The sequence below is a fragment of the Cetorhinus maximus genome, unplaced genomic scaffold, assembly GCF_964194155.1.
Source record: "Cetorhinus maximus unplaced genomic scaffold, sCetMax3.hap1.1 HAP1_SCAFFOLD_264, whole genome shotgun sequence".
NCBI lineage: Eukaryota > Metazoa > Chordata > Chondrichthyes > Lamniformes > Cetorhinidae > Cetorhinus > Cetorhinus maximus.
This window is the reverse complement of record NW_027596224.1, coordinates 429,796-450,142: the sequence shown is the minus strand read 5'-3', so window position 1 is coordinate 450,142 and position 20,347 is coordinate 429,796. Positions and strand designations below refer to the sequence as shown.

The following is a 20,347-nucleotide window of genomic DNA, read 5'->3' as shown; positions in this document are numbered from 1 at the left end:
TAAGGAATCACTGGAGTCAGGGAGGGTCCCAGAGGACTGGAAAATCCCTATTTAAGAAGGGAGTGAGACAAAAGACGGGAAATTAGAGGCCGATTAGCCTGACCTCGGTCGTTGGTAAGATTTTAGAGTCCATTATTGAGGATGAGATTTCAGAATACTTGGAAGTGCATGGTAAAATAAGGCAAAGTCAGCATGGTTTCATCAAGGGGAGGTCATGCCTGACAAATCTGTTAGAATTCTTTGAGGCGGTAACGAGTAGGTTAGACAAAGGAGAGCCAATGGATGTTATCTACTTGGACTTCCAGAAGGCCTTTGACAAGGTGCTGCACAGGAGGCTGCTCAGTAAGATAAGATCCCATGGTGTTAGAGGCAAGGTACTAGCATGGATAGAAGATTGGCTGTCTGGCAGGAGGCAGGGAGTGGGGATAAGGGGGTCCTTCTCAGGATGGCGGCCGGTGACTAGTGGAGTTCCGCAGGGGTCAGTGTTGGGACCACAACTTTTCACTTTATACATTAATGATCTAGATGAAGGAACTGAGGGCATCCTGGCTACGTTTGCAAATGATACAAAGATAGGTGGAGGGACAGGTAGTATTAAGGAGGCGGGGAGGCTGCAGAATGATTTGGACAGGTTAGGAGAATGGGCAAAGAAGTGGCAGATGGAATACAACGTGGGGAAGTGTGAGGTCATGCACTTTGGTAGGAAGAATAGAGGCATAGACTATTTTCTAAATGGGGAGAGAATTCAGAAATCTGGAGTGCAAAGGGACTTGCGAGTCCGAGTCCAGGATTCTCTTAAGGTTAACTTGCAGGTTGAGTCGGTAGTTAGGAAGGCAAATGCAATGTTGGCATATATTTCGAGAGGACTGGAATATAAAAGCAGGGATGTGCTGCTGAGGCTTTATAAGGCTCTGGTCAGACCACATTTAGAATATTGTGAGCAATTTTGGGCCCCGTATTTCAGAAAGGATGTGCTGGCCCTGGAGAGGGTCCAGAGGAGGTTCACGAGAACGATCCCAGGAATGAAAGGCTTAACATATGAGGAACATTTGAGGACTCTGGGTCTATACTCGATGGAGTTTAGAAGGGTGAGGGGGGGATCTGATTGAAACTTACAGAATACTGAAAGAGTGGACCCGAGGGCACAGCCTCAGAGTGAAGGGAAGACCTTTTAGAACAGAGATGAGGAGAAACTTTAGCCAGAGAGTGGTGAATCTATGGAATTCATTGCCACAGAAGGCTGTGGAGGCCAGGTCATTGAGTGTATTTAAGACCGAGATCGATAGGTTCTTGATTGGTAACTAAGGAAAAGGTTGGGCCTATCAGCGAAGTACATGGTAATTTGTGCGTTGATGCTGAAGATGTGGGCAGAGTTCTCAATGAGTACCTTGTCTCTGTCTTCACTAAGGAGAGGGTTTATGCAGACATTCTAGTTAGAGCAAAAGTGCGAAATATTAGATACAATAAGCATAGTGAGAGAGGGCGCACTGGAGGGACTGACATCCTTGGAATGCGGAGAAGTCACCAGGCCCGAATGGATTGTATCCAAGGTTGTTAAAGGAAGCCAGGGAGGAAGTAGCTATGCCCTGAGGATCATTTTCTAATCCTCACTAGATATGGCGAGGGGATTAGAGGTTTGTGAACATTGTACCATTGTTTAAAAAGGGAGAGAGGAACAGGCCAAATAATTATAGGCCCATCAGTCTGGCTTCAGTGGTGGGCAAATTATTAGAATCAAATTTGAAAGCCAGGATAAACAGTCACTTAAAAAGTTAAGGATTAATCAGAGATAGTCAACATGGTTTTGTTCAGAGAAGGTCATGTCTTACGAACTTAATAGAATTTTTGTGAGGAAGTAACAAGGAGGCTTGATGAGGGTAGTGCAGTGGATGTGGTTGACATGAGGACCCACAAGGCTGACTGGCCAGAAAAGTATAAGTCCATGTGATACAAGAGTGTGTGGCATGTTGGATCCAAAATTGGCTCAGTGTCAGGAAACAAAGGATAATGATTGGATGTTTTTGCAAATGGAAAGCTGTTTCCAGTGACATTCCACAGGGCTCAGTGTTCGAACCCTTGCATTTGTGGTAGATATTAATGATTCGGACTTAAATGTGGGAGGCATGGTTGGAAAATTTACAGATGACACAAAAACTGACCATGTAGTTGATTTGTGTAGAGGATAGCTGTGGACTCCAGAATGATATCAGTGGTTTGGTTGAGTGGTTGGAAAAGTGGCAAAAAAATTCAATCCTGAGAAGTGTGAGCTAATGCATTTGGGGAGGGCAAACAAAACAAGGGAATACTCAATAAATGGGAGGATATTGAGAGGGGTAGAAGAAGTGAGAGACCTTGGAGTACATGTCCACAGGTCCTTGAAGGTGACAGGGCAGGCGGACAAGGTGGTAAAGAAGACATATAGAATGACGAGGTATTGAATACAAAAGCAGGTATGCAATGCTGGAACTGTATAAAACGATGGTTAGGCCACAGCTGGAATTTTGTGTACAGTTCTGGTCACCACACTACAGGCAGCACATAATTGATCTGGAGAGTGTGCAGAAGAGATTTACAAGAATGTTGCCAGGGCATGAAAATTGCAGTTATGAGGAAAGATTGGGTAGGCTAAGGTTGATTTCCTTAGAACAGAGGAAGCTGAGGGCTAATTTGATTGAGGTATACAAAATTGAAGGTAGATAGAGTAGACCGGAAAGATCTGTTTCCCTAGCTGAGGGGGTCAGTTACCGGGGCACAGATTTAAGTGATTGGTAGAGGTTAAAAGGGATATTAGGAAAATCTTCACCTAGAGGGTGGTAGGTGTGTGGACTTTGCTGCCTGGATTTAACTCATTTAAAAGGAACTTGGCTCAACACTTGAAGTGCTGTAACCTGCAAGGCTACAGACCAGGTGCTGGAATGGGTGACTAGTTTTTTTAGCCGGTGCAGTCATGATGGGCTGAATGCTCTCTTTCTGTGCCATAACTTTTCTATGGTTCTAATAGGGGGGCAGAGAATGGTGTGATTTGATAAGTGGAGGTTTGGGCAGGGCAAGTCGCAGAAGGCATAGCCAGGTGAGAAGGCCTCCTTTTAGGGGGAAAATTTCATCAGCTTTCAGCCAGGTTTCTGTCAAGGCCACGTTAATATAATCATCCACAATAAGCTCATGGATGGCAAGGACCTTGTTCAAAAGTGAACAGACATTCTGGAGGGAGTTGTGGAAAAGTACAGGGGGGCAGCGAAGGAGAATATTTGAAATAAAAGCAATGCAGTGACTGTCAACTTAGAACATGCGATGTGTTCTCACCCCTCTCCCTTTTTCTTTCATGATGAAAAGTGTTCCTTTTTAGAACGCAAATTTTGCTAACATGATACTCCACCTTACTGATTCTGCTCCCCATCCCCACTCCAATGAGTGCAATAGGAGTAAGATCATTACTGCAAAAAGACTGGGAGTTGTAGATCATAAGTCTCTGTCCCACTTTACAGGGGAAAATATAAAATAGATTCTTATGAAATCTCAAATCAAATCTACATGCTGATTACAGTGTTTAATGAAATTTTTTGTAACCATTGCATCTACCTGTTCGCAGATTCCAAATTCTTTGCTGAGGGAGAGGGACAAAACTGCGAAATGGAATGGGATCCCACATCTGGTGCAGAAATTATATACGAACAGCCAACCCAACAACGATGGGCTGTTGCTGTGCCATGGTATTTTAAAGGTCAGTACTAAAGATTATGGTGCAGGATACTGAAGTAAGCCTACAACAGCAATCACATCACCTCTCAACCTTCTCTTTGAGTGAGAACATGCCCAATTTATATAATCATTCCTCATCTAACCCCTCTGTTCCTTTGATCATTCTACTTGCTCTCCTGAATCCTTTCAATAGCTGCAATATCTTCCTTGTACTGTGGTAAGCAGAACTTTAGTGTCCTAAGTGCAATTGCACCAATCATTTATCAAGTAGCAGGATTATCTCACTACTTTGTCTTTGCTTTGTGCAGTGCATCACACTGGAATATGATTCATTAATCCCACACCACTCATTGTTTCAATAATGGCTCACAAAACCTGTAGGCATTGCTTAAATCTCTGTGTGGTATTTTCAAAGAACCTCACAGTAGCGCGGCCTGTTAAATTGTGATCTACAGTGCCACCTGTTTGCTGTCTTAAGGCAAGGATATCTATATGATAATGGGAAAAGGCTACTATGTATTTTGGCAGCCAGAACATCCTCTTTGGCCTATCTTTTCTGTGTGGGGAAAAATAGCAAATGGAAAGAGAGCAGGGTCACAGTAGTTGTCAACTTTATCGGCTGTGAATATAACAGATAATTGTTACAAGAAATCCCAGTTTGGGAGCAGACCAGATGAATCAGTCTGCACTTTCCCCTCCGTTACCTTTTATGCTGAAGCAACCTCCCATGCTGACAGTTTTATCTACACAATGATGGTTCTTTTGCTGCTGAACATCTGACCGAATTACCAGTTTATTTGAGCTTTCTGTGGCTAGGTTTTATGCCTCTCGATTCTGGAGTAGTGTTCAGAAAAACTCATTGCAATTTATACGTCTTTTGTCTTTTGCAACTGAGTTGTATAAAATCTTCCTTAGTTTAATGTTTGAGAAGGAAAGCTCCAGGGTGCACAATTCCTATGAAATCACAGAATTATAAAAACTTACAGAACAGAAAAGGCCATTTGACATATCATCCCTGGGGTGGCTCTTTGAAAGAGCAATTGTGCTTGGTTCCACGTGGCTACTTTTTGTTTGTGACCCTATAGGTTCCTCATCCTCAACTCCCTTTTTAAAAATTATTTATAAAACCAGCTTGCATCACCTTTGCAGTCGAGCAGTTCCAGCTCCCCATAGCTGAGTGAAAAAACTTCTCATCTACCTTCTCCATATTTTTCCAGTGATTTTGAATCTGTGACTTCTCATTATTGATCTTCTTGCCAGAAGTGTTATGATCCTGTTGATGTTACTACTGGACAAGTCAGATACCATGGTTTTTTTTTTGTTTAGAAATATGAAAGCTGGCTACTGAACAGAGTCCCAGAAGTCTGCTGATGAACCTTTAACAAAAGAATAAACCATTTATTAAACAAGAAACAAACTATTACACTAGACAAAAAAGTTTCAATACAAACTCCAGTAAATGAATCAATTTACATCACTCCTTCACCCCAACTATAGCTTTTATAGCTACATACCAACACATAAAGATAACCCAATTTACAACACCTATCTTAAACTCTAATATTCACATTAAGTATGCACTACATGTAAACTAATAGGCAAACAGTGGTCAGCCACATCACACTTCAAAAATTGAGTGAGAGATGCCACCCAAAGCAGATGCTATGGATTTTGCGTCAACCCTCTTCCCAAACACTTGTTACAACTAGTCTCAGTGCAACTCTATCTTTCTCACAAGGGTTTCCAATCTCTACATTCAAAACTCGCCTAGGAATTCTATCCCAAACCATGCTTTCTGTCGGACATCTTCCACAAGGATCCATCTCCAGGGCTTCCACCACTCTCTCCGATGTTCCTCTTTGCCTGATCTCCACCTGTGTTCAAGCTTCGCCTTCCATGTGCACACTTAGATATTCGGCTGTGCCAAGCAGCGCACCACTGTTTCACATTCGGGTCTTGTTATTCCCTTCTGCGCAGGAATAGTTCCCAGCTGAAAATAGAAACAAACTGCGCATGTGTGCAGGGCTGTTTACTGGCCTGGAGGCCTAAACCTGTCTATACCATGTGCAAAAAACTCAAAGAATGGAAAAGAAACGTGAACTGTGCATGTGCGGCCATTCTACGGCCAGTGCATGTGCAGACGAACCGAGGCCTACTGGGAAGTGTAGTTCCCGAACCCAATCTCTGATTGTTAATTTAAATTTCAGGTAAGTTTTTTTCCTTTGGGGCTTATCACACCAGAGGAAACAATCTTTGCCTATTATTTTTTTTTTTCCATTTATCTTACTCCATCAAAAACTAACGTTTTGGAAATCTGTTTCATTGCCTCTTAACCTTCTCTGTTCCAAGGAGAACAATCCTATTTGCATATTGCTGAAAGAAGAGATGTGCTGTCAAAGCTTTGTCTTGGTATTCTTGCAGATTGGTCCTGATGAGTCCAAGTGTAAAGGGAATAATTCATACTGCATGAGAAGAGAGTACTGACTGGTGGACTCTGGTTGAGGCGTTGCCATGGAGAATGCAGCAGAAAACAGTTAACTGCCAAGTTTTTAAATTAAACCATACAAGGGGAATGAGCCAGGGAATGGCTGTCCCCAGAGCTCTTTTGTTTAGTGGACGTGCTTCTGTCTGCATAGGACTGGGCCCTCTGTGTGAATATATAGCAAGCGTAAGTGAGCCACACTGTGAGCCAATTGATAACCTCAAATTAGTTGTCCCTGCAATTCTTCGCACAATCAGGATTGTTTAGCAAGTACTCTCAAACTGCAGAATCACATCTAATGTTGGATGCTGTTTTAAGTTTTGCAAGCACAGACTGGTTGAGTACGGTCAGTACTTTGCCTGTTGTGAGCAGCCGAAGAGATGTGTTTGATACGATTCCCCAGTTGTTGGGATGTATGGCCGAACGTCACACCGGCACTGAAAGTCGTTTGCCAATTTACTGATTTCTGTGTTACGCAGGACATCTTTTTGGCTTGCCGGCAGCATCCTGTTAGTGGCGAATACCACTCGTGTTGCTACTGCATTGTAGCAGCATGAAACAGCTAGCTTCACCTGTTGCTCAAATTTTGGAGACACCTTGCCTTTCCAGGGTAATCTGAGGTAGACTGGGCACTTTTCAGGGCTGAAAGTGGTGGCCTGAGGCCCATTCATGAGTTTGCGCAATATACAGCGTGAAATACTTATCAGGATAGGCCTTATCCCGAAGGATGTCTTTGATGTGCCCTATTTCAGCATCGAGCTTGCATGGTGAGCAAATTGCTCAGGACCTATTTATGAGATTGCCAATCTTCTAGCACTTGGAACTGTAGGAATCCCACACATATATTGACCAGTGAAGGTAGGCTGGTAGTAGACAGTAGTAGAGAACCCACTGGCAGAATTCTCACTACTACGTCGAGGAAAAGGAGCTCGTTTAACTGCTCCGTATCAAAGGTGAATTTGAGTCTATGAAGGTGTGTAAGGAAATTCTTTACATGCAGCTGTGGATTCACATATAGCAAACGTATCATCCACATACCAGAAATATGCAGTGAGTGGAGGTTAGGTGTCATTCTGTCGAAGACACGTTTCTTGTGGAAACAGAAAAAGATGTTTGTGAGAGCTGGCTATAGAGAGGATTCCATGGCAACACCATTATTTAGGCATCCCATTTCCAAATTGCCAGGTGGATGCCAGTGTTGTAGCTGTACTGGAACAGTTGGGCTCCAGAACTAAGCAAAGTCTTCAGCACCATTGCCAGAACGTTGTCAGGGCCCATAGCCTTTGCAGTATCCAGTGCCTTCAGCCATTTTTGAAATCAATAGATTGAATCAAATCGGCTGAAGGCTGGTATCTGTGATGCTGAGGAGGCCGAGATGGATCATGCAATTGGCATTTCTGGCTGAAGATGTGCAGAGATCCCCCATCATTGAGGATGGGGATATTTGTGGAGCCTCCTCCTCCAGTGAGCTGTTTAATTGTCCACCACCATTCACGACTGGATGTGGCAGGACTGCAGAGCTCAGTTCTTATCCAAGTTGGTTGTGGGATTGCTTAGCTCTCTTTCTATTGCTTGGTTTTTTGCTGTTTGGCACACAAGTAGTCCTGTGTTGTAGCTTAGAAACATAGAAAATAAAAGTAGGAGTAGGTCATTCGTCCCTTCGATCCAGCTCTGCCATTCAATATGATCATGGCTCTAGCTCGACGCCATACTCCCGCTTGCTCCCCATACCCCTTAACGTCATTAGAGTCCAGAAATCTATCCGTTTCCTTCTAAAATATATTCAATGACTTGACCTCCACAGCCCTCTGGTAGAGAATTCCACAGGTTCACTGCTGCCTGAGTGAAGAAGTTTCTCCTCTTCTCAGTCCTGAGATTGTGACCCCTTGCTCTAGACCACTGCCCCCCCCCCCCCCCCCCCCCCCCCACCTCCCCCTCCAGCCAGAAGAAACATCAACCCTGCATTCAGTCTGTCCAGCCCTGTCAGAATTTTATACATTTCAATGAGATCCCCTCTCATTCTTCTAAACTCCAGTGAATACAGGGCCTAGTCAGCCCAATCTCCTCATACGACAATCCTGCCATCCAGGAATCAGTCTGGTGAACCTTTGCTGCACTCCCTCTATGGCAAGTATATTCTTTCTTAGGTAAGGAGACCAAAACTGCACACAATACTCGAGGTGCGGTCTCACCAATGCCCTGTACAGCTGCAGTAAGACATCCTTGCTCCTGTGCCCAAGTCCTCTCGCAATGAAGGCCAACATACCATTTGCCGCCTTCACTGCTTGCTGCACCTGCATGCTTGCTTTCAGTGATTGGTGTACAAGGACACCCAGGCCCCTTTGTACATCAACATTTCTAGATCTATCACTATTTAAATAATACTCACCAGGTTGACGCATCGTTTTTAGGTATGCCTGGTGCTGCTCCTGGCATGTCCTCCTGCATTCTTCATTGAACAATGGTTGATCCCCTGGCTTGGTGGTAATGGTTGAGCGGAGGATGTGCTGGGCTATGAGGTCACAGATTGTAGTTTTATACAATCCTGCTTCTGATGGTCCACAACATCTACTGATGCCCGGTTTTGAATTGCTAGATCTGTATGAAATCTATCCCGTTAAGCATGGTGGTAGTGCCACACAGCACGATGGAGGACATCCTCTGTGAAGGCAGGACTTCGTCTCCACAAGGACTGTGTGGTGGTTAATCCTACTGGTACTGTCAGGGACAGATGTGTCTGTGACTAGTAGATTGGCGAGGACGAGGTCAAGAAAGTTTTTCCTTCTTGGCTCCCTCACTACCTGCCACAGATCAGCCTGGCAGCTGTGTCCTTAAGGACTTGGCCAGCTTGATTATTAGTGTTGCTACCAAGCCATTCTTGGTGATGGACATTGAAGTCCCCCACAGATTACATTCTGTGCCCTTGCCACCCTCAGTGCTTTCTCCAAGTGGTGTTCAACATGGAGGAGCACTGATTCATCAGCTGAGGGAGGGTGATAATCAGCAGCAGGTTTCCTCCCTGTGTTTGACCTGATGCTGTGAGACTTCATGGGGATTAGAGTCAATGTTGAAGACTCCCAGGGCAACTCCATTTTGACTAAACCACTGTGCTGCCATCTCTGGTGGGTCTGTCCTGTTGGTGGGACAGGACATTCCCAAGGATGGTGGTGGTGTTTTCTGGGACATTGTCTGTAGGGTATGATTCCATGAGTTTGCCGATGTCAGTCTGTTGCTTGACTAGTCTGTGAGACAGCTCTCCAGATCTTGGCACAAGTTCCCAGATATTAGTAAGGAGGACTTTGCATGGTCGACAGGGCTAGTTTTGCCATTATAATTTCTGGTGCCTAGGTTAATGCCTTGGGAATTCTCTTCCCCGAGGGTTGTGGAAGCTTAATCAATGAGTATGCTCAAGACAGAAATCGATAGATTTCTGGGTACTAATGATATCAAGATATATGAGGGTAGTAGGGAAAAATGATGTCGAGGTAGATGATCAGCCATGATCTGTTTGACTGTCAGGACAGGCTTGACGGGCTGAATAGCCTACTCCTATTTCCCATGTTCCTGTGCTGGGTGACCCACCCAGTATCATTCCTTTTTCAACTTCGTAGAGGTTTGATACAACTGAATGGCTTGCTAGGCCATTTCAGAGAGCAGTTAAGAGTCAACCACATTGCTGTGGGTCTGGACTTCCATATAGGGCAGACCAGGTAGGGACAGCAGATTTCCTTCCCTAAAGGACATTAGTGAACCTGATGGGTTTTACCAACAATGATTTCATGGTCACTATTACCAAGACTACTTTTTAATTCCAGATTTATTAATTGATTTAAGTTCCTCCAGCTGCCATGGTGGGATTTAAACCCATGTCGGCAGAGCATTAGCCTGGACCTCTGGATTACTACTCTAGTAACATTACCCTCTAGTAACATTACCACTACTTCACCGCCTTCCTTTATTGGAGTTTCTTTGCTGGAAAATGTTCAATTCCCCAGCATTGATATTCTTGATCCCATGAGCAGATTCACAGAGAAAACATTAACTGTGATTGGTCCGGCTCAGAATTTTTTTCTTTGGATGCAGTGACAATCTGAGAAATCTGATTGTGGAGAGTTTTTCTCAGCAGTTTGGGGATTGCTGGTACAATGCCATGCAGTGTGCACTGAGAATTCTGTGCGCTCCCCAGCCGAACCCAATTCTGATAGAATGCTAATGAGCACAATGGATAAGAATCGAATGACAGGTTTAGTATTCAAGTTGTGGTATCGTTCACAGCAGCCCTTAACAGATGTTTCAAGGTAAGCAATTTTATGTTGTTGGTTCTCTTAGATGATGCTCTGTTCACCAGTTGTTAGAATTAAGTGGAAGGAGAGGATTGCTGAGTAAGAAGATGAATGCAATATCTTGCTCCATCTCCTCCTGGAAGCCTTACCTGTTGGAGGGACCTCTTGCCAAGCTTTGTGTTGTGTCACCTCTGCTTGTATCATTCACCTTTGTTTTAGGGTTGTTGCTCAATAACTCTACAATTATGGCTTACCATTGTAATCAAGATAACAAAGGTTCTGGAACTCTGAAATAATCAAAGAAGAGATGAAAATGCTGCAAATACACAATTGAGTCAGTTCGAATCTGAAAGAAAATATTTTGGTCTCTAAGCTGAGCAGGTATTTTATTATCTTGTAATCCTCAACCAGGGAGCAGAGAGCATTTGGCCATTCCAGCCAGGTTGGGTTATGGTGCTTGAGCTTTGGTCTGTGAGATGTTGATTGTTCCTTTTCCGTCCCCCTTGTGTGTAGGAAATCGCTCCACTTCTCTCAATGGAGGCAATGGCGTTTGTGACAGAGGATGGGAAAGGTGCCCAGGAGTCCAAATTTCCCAATACGCATGTTTTTGATCTGTTCGGTGGAGTAGATGTAAGTGCTGCACTAAAATGCTTTGAAAATACTTTACGGGTTATTTAGAATGTGAAGAAAATACTTTCTGAAATCCTTTGTGTGAGAGGGTGAGACAGATCAGACTAAAAAAATATCAATTTCTCATTAGAAGCTTGACTGGATGACGCTGTAAAATTGCAATGCTTCATTGTTACGCAATGCCAGCTAACATCTGGAAACAATGGTTTTTACTATATAATGAACTGTGCACTGCTGGACCATTCTAGACAACTAAAGGAGTTTCTCTTGCTGAAAAGAAAATCTTGAATGGTCAGAGTGGAGGAGTTCCAGTAATGATTAGCTACTGTCCCCCCCACCCCCCCCATACACCTATGCAATGGTATTGATCGAACCTTTTCTTTTTTAAGGAACTATCTCAGTTAGTTGAATCTTTGCTGGACACTGGCCTGCATAAAGCAAATGAACACCCTAGGATGCCTCCTTAAATTCCTTTACAATGAAATTCTCAATTTTAATGGGAACATTGGTTGGGGAGTCTAGGACTAGGTGGCATAGTCTTAAAAAAAATAGAGCCAGACCTTTTACAAGTGAAATTAGGAAATATTTCTACATGCAAAAATTGGTAGCATTTTGGAACCCTCTTTTGCAAATGGTAATTAATACTAAATCAGTTGTTAATTTTAAATCTGATAGATTTTTGTTGTCCAAAGGTACTAAGGGATATGGGGAAAAAGGTATTTAGATTTAGGTTGCAGATCATCCATGATGCCCTTGAGTGGTGGAACAGACTTGAGGGAATAGATGACCCCACTTGTTCCTGTGGGGCTAAAAGTGTAATTTGAATTATAAATGTTGAGTTTCAAATCTTTCAATTGAATACATTGCAAGCCTGCCAACCCAGTGAGCCAGCATTTATTGCCCATCCCTAATAGTCCTTGAGAAGGTGGCGGTGAGCTACCCTCTTGAACTTGCTGCAATCCATGTGCATCAATTGTGCTATTACAAGCCAAGTTATTCACCCCAAGTACTGACAAATAATGAGTTCAAATCTGTAGCCCTACACAGATAAAATACATTTTTTTTGAGTTTTCCTTATGCATGCCTTTGTGTGAATGAGGTATCATGAAGTGGAGGTAATGGGAGGTAATTAGCTGCCATTTTTTGATCTCTGTACTCAAAGCAGAATTAAATAGGAGCAAGAGTAGGCCATTCGGCCTTTCGAGCCTGCTCTGCCATTCAAACAGGTCATGCCTGATCATCTACCTCTATGCCGTTTTTTCCTACTATTCCCATCTCCCTTGATGTCGTTAGTATCTCTTGGACGTGCTCAATGATTGAGTTTCCGTAGCCCTCTAGGGCACAATTCCAAAGATTCACCACCCTCTGAGTGAAGAAATGCCTCCTGAACCTAGCCTTAAATGGCCTGTCCCTTATTCTGAGACTGTCTTGTTATGACCGAGCAGTTGGTAAAGCTGAGTTATTTTAAAAATCTCATAGGGAAACTTTAAACAGCTGTCATAACTTGTATTTCTAAGTGGCATGTTTGAGATGCGACTCTAAATTCAAGGATCAGACCACCAGTTCTCGAGGTTTTACATTAAACTAAATGAAACATTTTAACTTAACCTGTGTAAATTAATATATATCTATATACACACATGACTACAAATTACTACTATCATAACTTTTAACAAATTCCCAAACTAATCTCCATTAAGGCAACAGCAACCCATATACTTAACCAAACACCAGGCAAAGCATTTTCACTTTACAAATTCAAAATGAAGTTCTTTTCACTTTGGTTCCTGTGGAGACAGTTGGAGGCTTACAACTGCTATTGATCTTGCATTGCCTCTGCTCTGCATACCCAAATACTGCTGAAGTTATACCTAGCACAGCGCATTGAATTTAAATTCTCATTGTATCAACAACCTCTGAACTAGACCTCTCTAACAATAAAACCCTTTTCATAGCACCAATTTTATTAGTAATGTAATATTGCTTGGTATCTGCCAGCTAGGTGGTAGTTTTCACCCCACTTCTTGAATGCACGATTCAAAAAATGCAAATACACTCTAATCTCTCTTACATATCAAAATTAATACACATCAGAGCACCCAGACTAGCTGGATTTAATCCAATTAAGACACATCCACAGCTAAACCTCTATTTTAAAAGAAAAGTATTTTCCAGTAATATTATATACATTAATAGCTTCATGACTTGTCTCTGATTCTAAACTCACCAGCCAGGGGAAACATCCTATCCACATCTATCCTGTCATGCCCTGTAAGAATTTTGTTAGTTTCAATGAGATCTCTTGTTCTTTGAAACTCTCAGAACTGGGCCTGTATTCTCTAATCTCTCTTTGTAAAACAATCCCGCCATCCCAGGGACAATCTGGTGAACCTCCATTGCACTGCCTCTATGACAAGTATACCCTTCCTTAGATAAGGAGACCAAAACTGTACACAATATTCCAGATGCGCTGTCACCAAGGCTCTGTACAATTGCAGCAAGACATCCTTACCCCTGTACGCAAATCCCTTTACAATTAAGGCCAACGTACCATTTACCTTCCTAATTGCTTGCTGCATCTGTTTTGGTTTATTGTTTATGAAGTTTGAGGGCAGAATGTTTTGGGAATGTGATCTGACTGCAGAGACTTGTTGGAAACATCTTTGTGTGTGTATCTAGTGATTCTTGCATTAAATTTTCAGGCTTAATATGGATGTTGCAATAATTTCTTCCAATGGTTCTACTGTCTGCTTGAGAGAAGGTGGAGTACATGAGCCCCTGGTGTTGAATTACTGCTTTGATATTTATTCTGCAATTTGAGATTTTGATCTTTGCAGCTTTTTGTATTTTTATATATAGTATAAGTGAAAGCCAATTACAGTGAGGTAAAAATAGTACTGCAGGCAAACTGTTAATTTAGATATGCAAGATAGCTGAGAAGTACTCCTTAGAAGTTAGAATATTATTCACCCACTTACCCACTCTTGAAGGCATTGCCTCTGGCTGGTCATTGTTCAGTAAGCCCAGCAGCTCCCTGGTATAACATGACACTCCTTTATATGCGATTCTTGCCTGTGTGAACGTACTGTCCCAGACAGAAGGATGTCAGGGCTGAGCTCATTCATGTCCTCACCTGATGTTTTCTCTATCTTTTTCTCAGTCTATCTCTATTGTTCTGGTCTTTCATAGTGCGACAAGTTGGAGATCAGCCACGATCTTTCAGAATTGCAGGGCAGGCTTGAAGGGCCAAACGGCCTACCCCAGCTCCAATTTCTTGTACCCATATGTTCTCTGACTCATTCACTTTTGCTTTCTTCATACCCACATGCATACACTTTCCACATAGGTTACTAAATTGACACCAGGAATAGAAGCTCCAGATTTCTGTGTGGGTGTCCTTCATCTCCAAAGGTTGGAGGCATTAGAACTAAATGAAACGCAGCAGCTTCTAATTTGGCCTTTATATATAGCAGTTTTAACCTCGCAACATTCTGCGCAAAGACCAGAAGTAACCAAGTCTGCCTTCACCCGCCGCTGCTAATCGCAAATCTTTTTTTCTCTTGATCAGTGCGAAGCTTTTAAATGTCTGTATTTTGATATGTCCCATGCTTTTTTACTTTTACAGCTTTTAGTTGAAATCCTTATGCGGCCAACACTTGCACCACAGAAAAAGAAGCAGAAGAGTGAGTAGAATATTAAGACATTTATTGTGCTCGGGAATATGCATGGTGTCAATTTGCATAATGTTGATGTGAGGAGGCACTGAGCAGAGGACAGGGAATTCCTGTGGGGGTTGGGGTGGGGATTGTAGAGTTGGGCGGGGGGGTGTGAGAAGGGAGGTGATTATGGAGTGGAGGGGGTGGAGGTATACCCAAGTTAGACAGAGGATTCCCACTGGTTGTGATCACCACATCCTGGTGGCAGATGTGAGCATTGTTGAAGCATGTTGCTTGTGTCCTTGTAGCTCCCAGAGTATGGTAGGCCCCATACTCTGGGAGCTACAAGGACACATCAGCAACATACTGGAAGGCCTGAATAAAGGAACAATGTCACAAAAATATAATTTTGTTTGAATTAGGTTGTGGATTTGAACTCTAGTGAGGTTCTCGTAGAAAATGGTAGAAAATGTTTGTGCATTGAAAGTGGAACTCTGGCTGATTGACTTTCTATAAAAGTGAAAGTGCCTGGAGTTGGAAGTAACCATAGAATATGGGTTGAAAATTGCTTCAGCGTTCGAAGACAAAGAAGTAGTGATAAAAGGGAATATACTTTTGTTAGCAAGATGTGACTACTGATGATACCCAAGGGTCTTTACTGGGACCTCAGCTTTTCACCATATCTATCAATGGCTTGGATGTAGAACTCTCTTCCTTCATCCATGTTTGTCAGCTCAAAGTTGTAAGATGAAAGGAAGAAAATATTGGCCTTGGAGGGTGTTAGAATATTTTCAAGTGGCCCAAATAGTCAAGGTTGCCTTACTGCAGAACTCTGGCCAGAGAGCAGCTGTGAAGTAAAAACTGGAGTTTGAAGACTCTGCCTAGACAAGGGACTAGTTGCTAGGAGGCCAGCAACCTAACATGCAAGGCCATATCATGGGCTGGCTTTAGGATAATGTATAAAAATCAGACACTTGCATAAGAAGAGAACAGTTACGATTGGAAAAGGTGGTGGGGTAGCTCTGTTAATTAAGGATGACATCAGTATAATAGAGATGACTTTAGTTCTAAAGATCAAGATGTGGAATCAGTTTGAGTTGAGATAAGAAATAGTAAACATAGGAAGTCACTTGTGGGAGTAGCTTATAGGCCCCCTAACAATAACCGCACTAGGATGGAGTGTACAAGAAGAAACAATGGTGGCTTGTGAGAAAGATAGTGATAATCATGGGTGATTTTAATCTACATGTAAATTGAGTGAATCAGATTGGCAAAGGTAGCTTGGAAGATGAGTGCGTAGTGTTTTTGGGACAATTTCTTAAGAGCAGCACTCGCTAAAGCCAACCAGAGAGCAGGCTATTCTAGATCTGGTAATGTACGATGAAACAGGATTAATTAATGACCTCCTAGTAAAGGCACCTCTAGGTAGTAGTGATCATAACATGATTGAATTTCACATTCATTTTGAGTGAGGGAAGAGTGGGTTTAAGACTAACATTTTAAACTTAAATAAAGGCAATTATGAGGGCATGAAGGCAGAGCTGGTTAAAGTAAACTGGTAAATTAGGTTAAAGGATAAGTCAGTAGAGATGCAGTGGCAGACATTTAAGGAGATATTTCATAATCAGCTAAGATACGTTCCAGTAGGAAAGAGACTTCAGGGAAAGGATTCTCCATCTGTAGCTAGCTAATGGAGTTAACGATAGTATTAAATTGAAAGAAAAAGCATACAATTCCATGAAGATTAGTGGCAGGTTAGAAGATTGGGCAAGATATTTTTAAAAAAGCAATGAATAGCTTAAAAAACATAAAGATGAATTTGAGTATGAGAGAAAGCTAGCTCGAAATATAAACACAGGAAGAGCTTCTCCAGCTGTTTAAAAAGGAAAAGAGTAAGTAAAGTGAACGTTGGCCCTCTACAGTGAGTGTCTAGGGAATTAATAATGGAAAATAAGAAAATGGCAGATGAATTGAACGGATATTTTGCATCTGTTATCACTGTAGAGGATACAAGTAACATCCCAGAAGTAAGTGTGCATTAAGAGGTGAAAGGAAGGGAGGAACTTAAAACAATTACGATCACCAGGGGCAGGGTACTGAGAAAATTATTTGAACTCGAAGCTCTCAAGTCCCCAGGTTCTGATGGATTTCATCTGAAGGTCTTAAAGAAGTGGCTGTTGAGATAGTTGGTGCATTGGTTTTAATTTTCTAAAATTCCCTAGATTCTGGGACGGTTCCATTAGATTGGAAAATAGCGAATGTAACTCTTATTCAAAAAGGGAGGGAGAGAAAGCAAGAAACTACAGGCCAGTTAGCTTAACATCTGTCATAGGGTAAATAGAATCACAGAATGCAGAAGAGGCCCTTCGGCCCATCAAGTCTGCACCGACACGTGAGAAACACGACCTATCTACCTAATCCCATTTACCAGCACTTGGTCCATAGCCTTGAATGTTATAACATGCCAAGTGCTCATCCAGGTACTTTTTAAAGGATGTGAGGCAACACGCCTCCACCACCCTCCCAGGCAGTGCATTCCAGACCGTCACCACCCTCTGGGTAAAAAGTTTCTCCTCACATCTCCCCCCTAAACCTTCTTCCCCTCACCTTGAACTTATGCCCCCTTGTGACTGATCTTTCAACTAAGGGGAACAGCTGCTCCCTATCCACCCTGTCCATGCCCTCATAATCTTGTACACCTCGATCAGGTCGCCCCTCAGTCTTCTCTGCTCCAACAAAAACAACCCAAGTCTATCCAACCTCTCTTCATAACTTAAATGTTATGAAGCTTGGTCCTCCCAGGCAACATCCTGGTGAATCTCCTCTGCACCCCTTCCAGTGCAATCACATCCTTCCTATAATGTGGCGACCAGAACTGCACACAGTACTCCAGCTGTGGCCTCACAAAGGTCTATACAACTCCAACATGATCTCCCAACTTTTGTAATCTATGCCTCGATTGATAAAGGCAAGTGCCCCATATGCCTTTTTCATCACCCCACAAACATGCCCCTCCACCTTCAGAGATCTATGGACACACGCCAAAGTCCCTTTGTTCCTCAGAACTTCCTAGTGTCATGCCGTTCATTGAATACTTCCTTGTCAAATTACTCCTTCCAAAGTGTATCACCTCACACTTTTCAGGGTTAAATCCCATCTGCCACTTATCAGCCCATTTGACTATCCCGTCTATATCTTCCTGTAGCCCAAGACACTCGGCCTCACTGTTAACCACCCGGCCAATCTTTGTGTCATCCGCAAACTTACTAATCCTACCTCCCAGATAGTCATCTGTATCGTTTATATAAATGACGAATAATAGGGGACCCAGCACAGATTCCTGTGGTATGCCACTGGACACGGGCTTCCAGTCACTAAAGCATCCTTCTGTCATCACCCTCTGTCCCCTACAGCTAAGCCAATTTTGAATCCACCTTATCAAATTACCCTGTATCCCATGTGCATTTGCCTTCTTTATAAGTCCCCCATGTGGGACCTTGTCAAAGGCTTTGTTGAAATCCATATAAACTGCATCAACTGCAGTACCGTCACCTACACACCTGGTCACCTACTGATGGAAAATACTGGAATCTATTATTGAGGAGATTATAGCGGGGCACTTAGAAAATCTCAATGCAATCAGGTAGAGTCAGCATGGTGCTCTGAAAGGGAAAATAGTGTTTGACTAATTTATTACGGTACTTTGAGGAAGTAACAAGCAATGTGAATAAAGGGGAGCCTTCAGATGTGGTGTACTTAAATTTCCAGAAGGCATTTGACAAGGTGGTACATTAAAGGTTACTGAGCGAAATAAGAGCTTATGGGGGGTAACATATTGGCATGGATAAAGGATTTGTTAGCTAACAGGAAACAGTAAGTACAAATGGTTAATTTTCGGGTTGGCAAGATGTAACGAATGGTGTGCCATTGTTATAGTGCTGGGGCCTCAACTATTTACAACCTGTATTGATGACTTGGATGAAGGGACCAAATGTATTGTTGCTAAATTTATTGGTTACACAAAGATAAGTAGGAAAGTAAGTTGTGAAGAGGACATAAGGAACCTGCATAAGGAGTGATAGGTTAAGTGAGTGGGTTAAATTTTGACAGCTGGAGTATAATATGGGAAAATGTAAACTCGCCCACTTTGGTAGGAAGAGTTAAAAAAGCAGCATATTATTTAAGTAGGGAGAGATTGCAGAACTGAGGTACAGAGGGATCTGGGTGTCCTGGCATATCACAAAAAATTAGTATGCAGGCACAGAAAGTGATTAGGAAGAAATATGGAATGTTATAATTTATTGCAAGGGCAATGGAATATAAAATATTTTGTTATGATTGTATTGGCGAGATCACAATACTGTGTACAGTTTTGGTCTTTTTTAAAGACATAATTGTATTAGAAGCAGTTTGGAGAAGGTACACTTGACTGCTTCCTGGAATGATGCGTTATCCCTGAGGATGAGCCTGTATCTATTGGAGTTTAGAAGAGTGAGAGGTGATCTTATTGAAACGTATAAGATCGTGAGGGGACTTGACAGGTTGGATGCTGAAAGGATGTTTCCCCTTGTGGGAGAGACTAGAACTGGGGACGCAGTTTAAAAACAAGGGGTCTCCCATTTAAGACTGAGTTGATGAGAAGTTTTTTCTGAGGGTTGTGAGACTGTGGAACTCTTTTCCCCAGAGATTGGTGAAGGCAGGGTCATTGAATAATTTTAAGGCTGAGTTAGATTGACTCCCTTGTCAATCAAGAGTCTAAGCGTATGAGGGTAGGGAGGAGAGTGGAATTGAGGACACAGTAAGATCAGCCATGCTCTTATTCAATAGTGGAGCAGGCTTGAGGGGTCAAATGGCCTCCTCCTCCTAATTCATAAGTACATATGTAATTAGGATGCTGTCTGAAGAGCTCAGCCAGTGGCAGCTTGGCAAGATTCTGATATGAGTACGTAATGCCTAATAGTAGTTGAATAGTACTGAATAGTACAATGGCAGAACCGGGTCTGTCCATTAACTAGAGCAGTCTGTGGACTGTTGGAGTTACTTCTCTTTAGCAGGAATCTAGGAAGTTTGCAATCCTAATCTTGAACTTTGTGGAGAAACCGTTGTATTATTTGCTTGTCATTTAAAGTAATGTAGAACAGTTGTACAAGAATAGCACTGTTATTAATTAGTGTATATTAAAGCATGTTGCTTAAATCCACTCAAGCCTGTATCACATGGAGATTAGCATAGGACTAACAAATCTTTGTTGCAATTTGCATCCCAGATTCATCGGCGTGAAACTGAGTTGTAAAGACTTGAATCGAGGACAGGCTACATAAACTTGGCTGGTATTATTTTGGGTTTAGAAGATTGAAGAGTTAACTAGTAGGAGGTGTTTAAATTGGTAAAGGAATTTGATAGGGTAGAAAAAAAGCTGTGGTGGACGAGTCTAGAACAAGAGGGCATAGCCTTAAAATTAGAGCTAGACTGTTCAGTAATGATATTGGGAAACATTTTTTCACAACTCTTTCCCTTTAAAAGCTGTGATTGATGAGGATCAATTGCTATTTAAGACTGAGATGTTTAGTATGGTTGTCAAGGAGGTTAGAGGAAGA

The 20,347-nt window shown here is 42.4% G+C and overlaps 1 protein-coding gene across 2 annotated transcripts in view; it reads left to right on the top strand.

Moving 5' to 3' along the window:
- LOC144673099 (short transient receptor potential channel 4-associated protein-like) overlaps positions 1 to 20,347 on the top strand; it is a 94,365-nt gene that overhangs the window by 32,791 nt on the left and 41,227 nt on the right. For both annotated transcript variants that reach the window (XM_078535090.1, XM_078535089.1), the window contains exons 2-4: positions 3,590 to 3,721; positions 10,978 to 11,094; positions 14,720 to 14,777. In XM_078535090.1, coding sequence (XP_078391216.1) covers positions 3,590 to 3,721; positions 10,978 to 11,094; positions 14,720 to 14,777 — 307 coding nt within the window. The remainder of the gene's footprint in view (positions 1 to 3,589; positions 3,722 to 10,977; positions 11,095 to 14,719; positions 14,778 to 20,347) is intronic.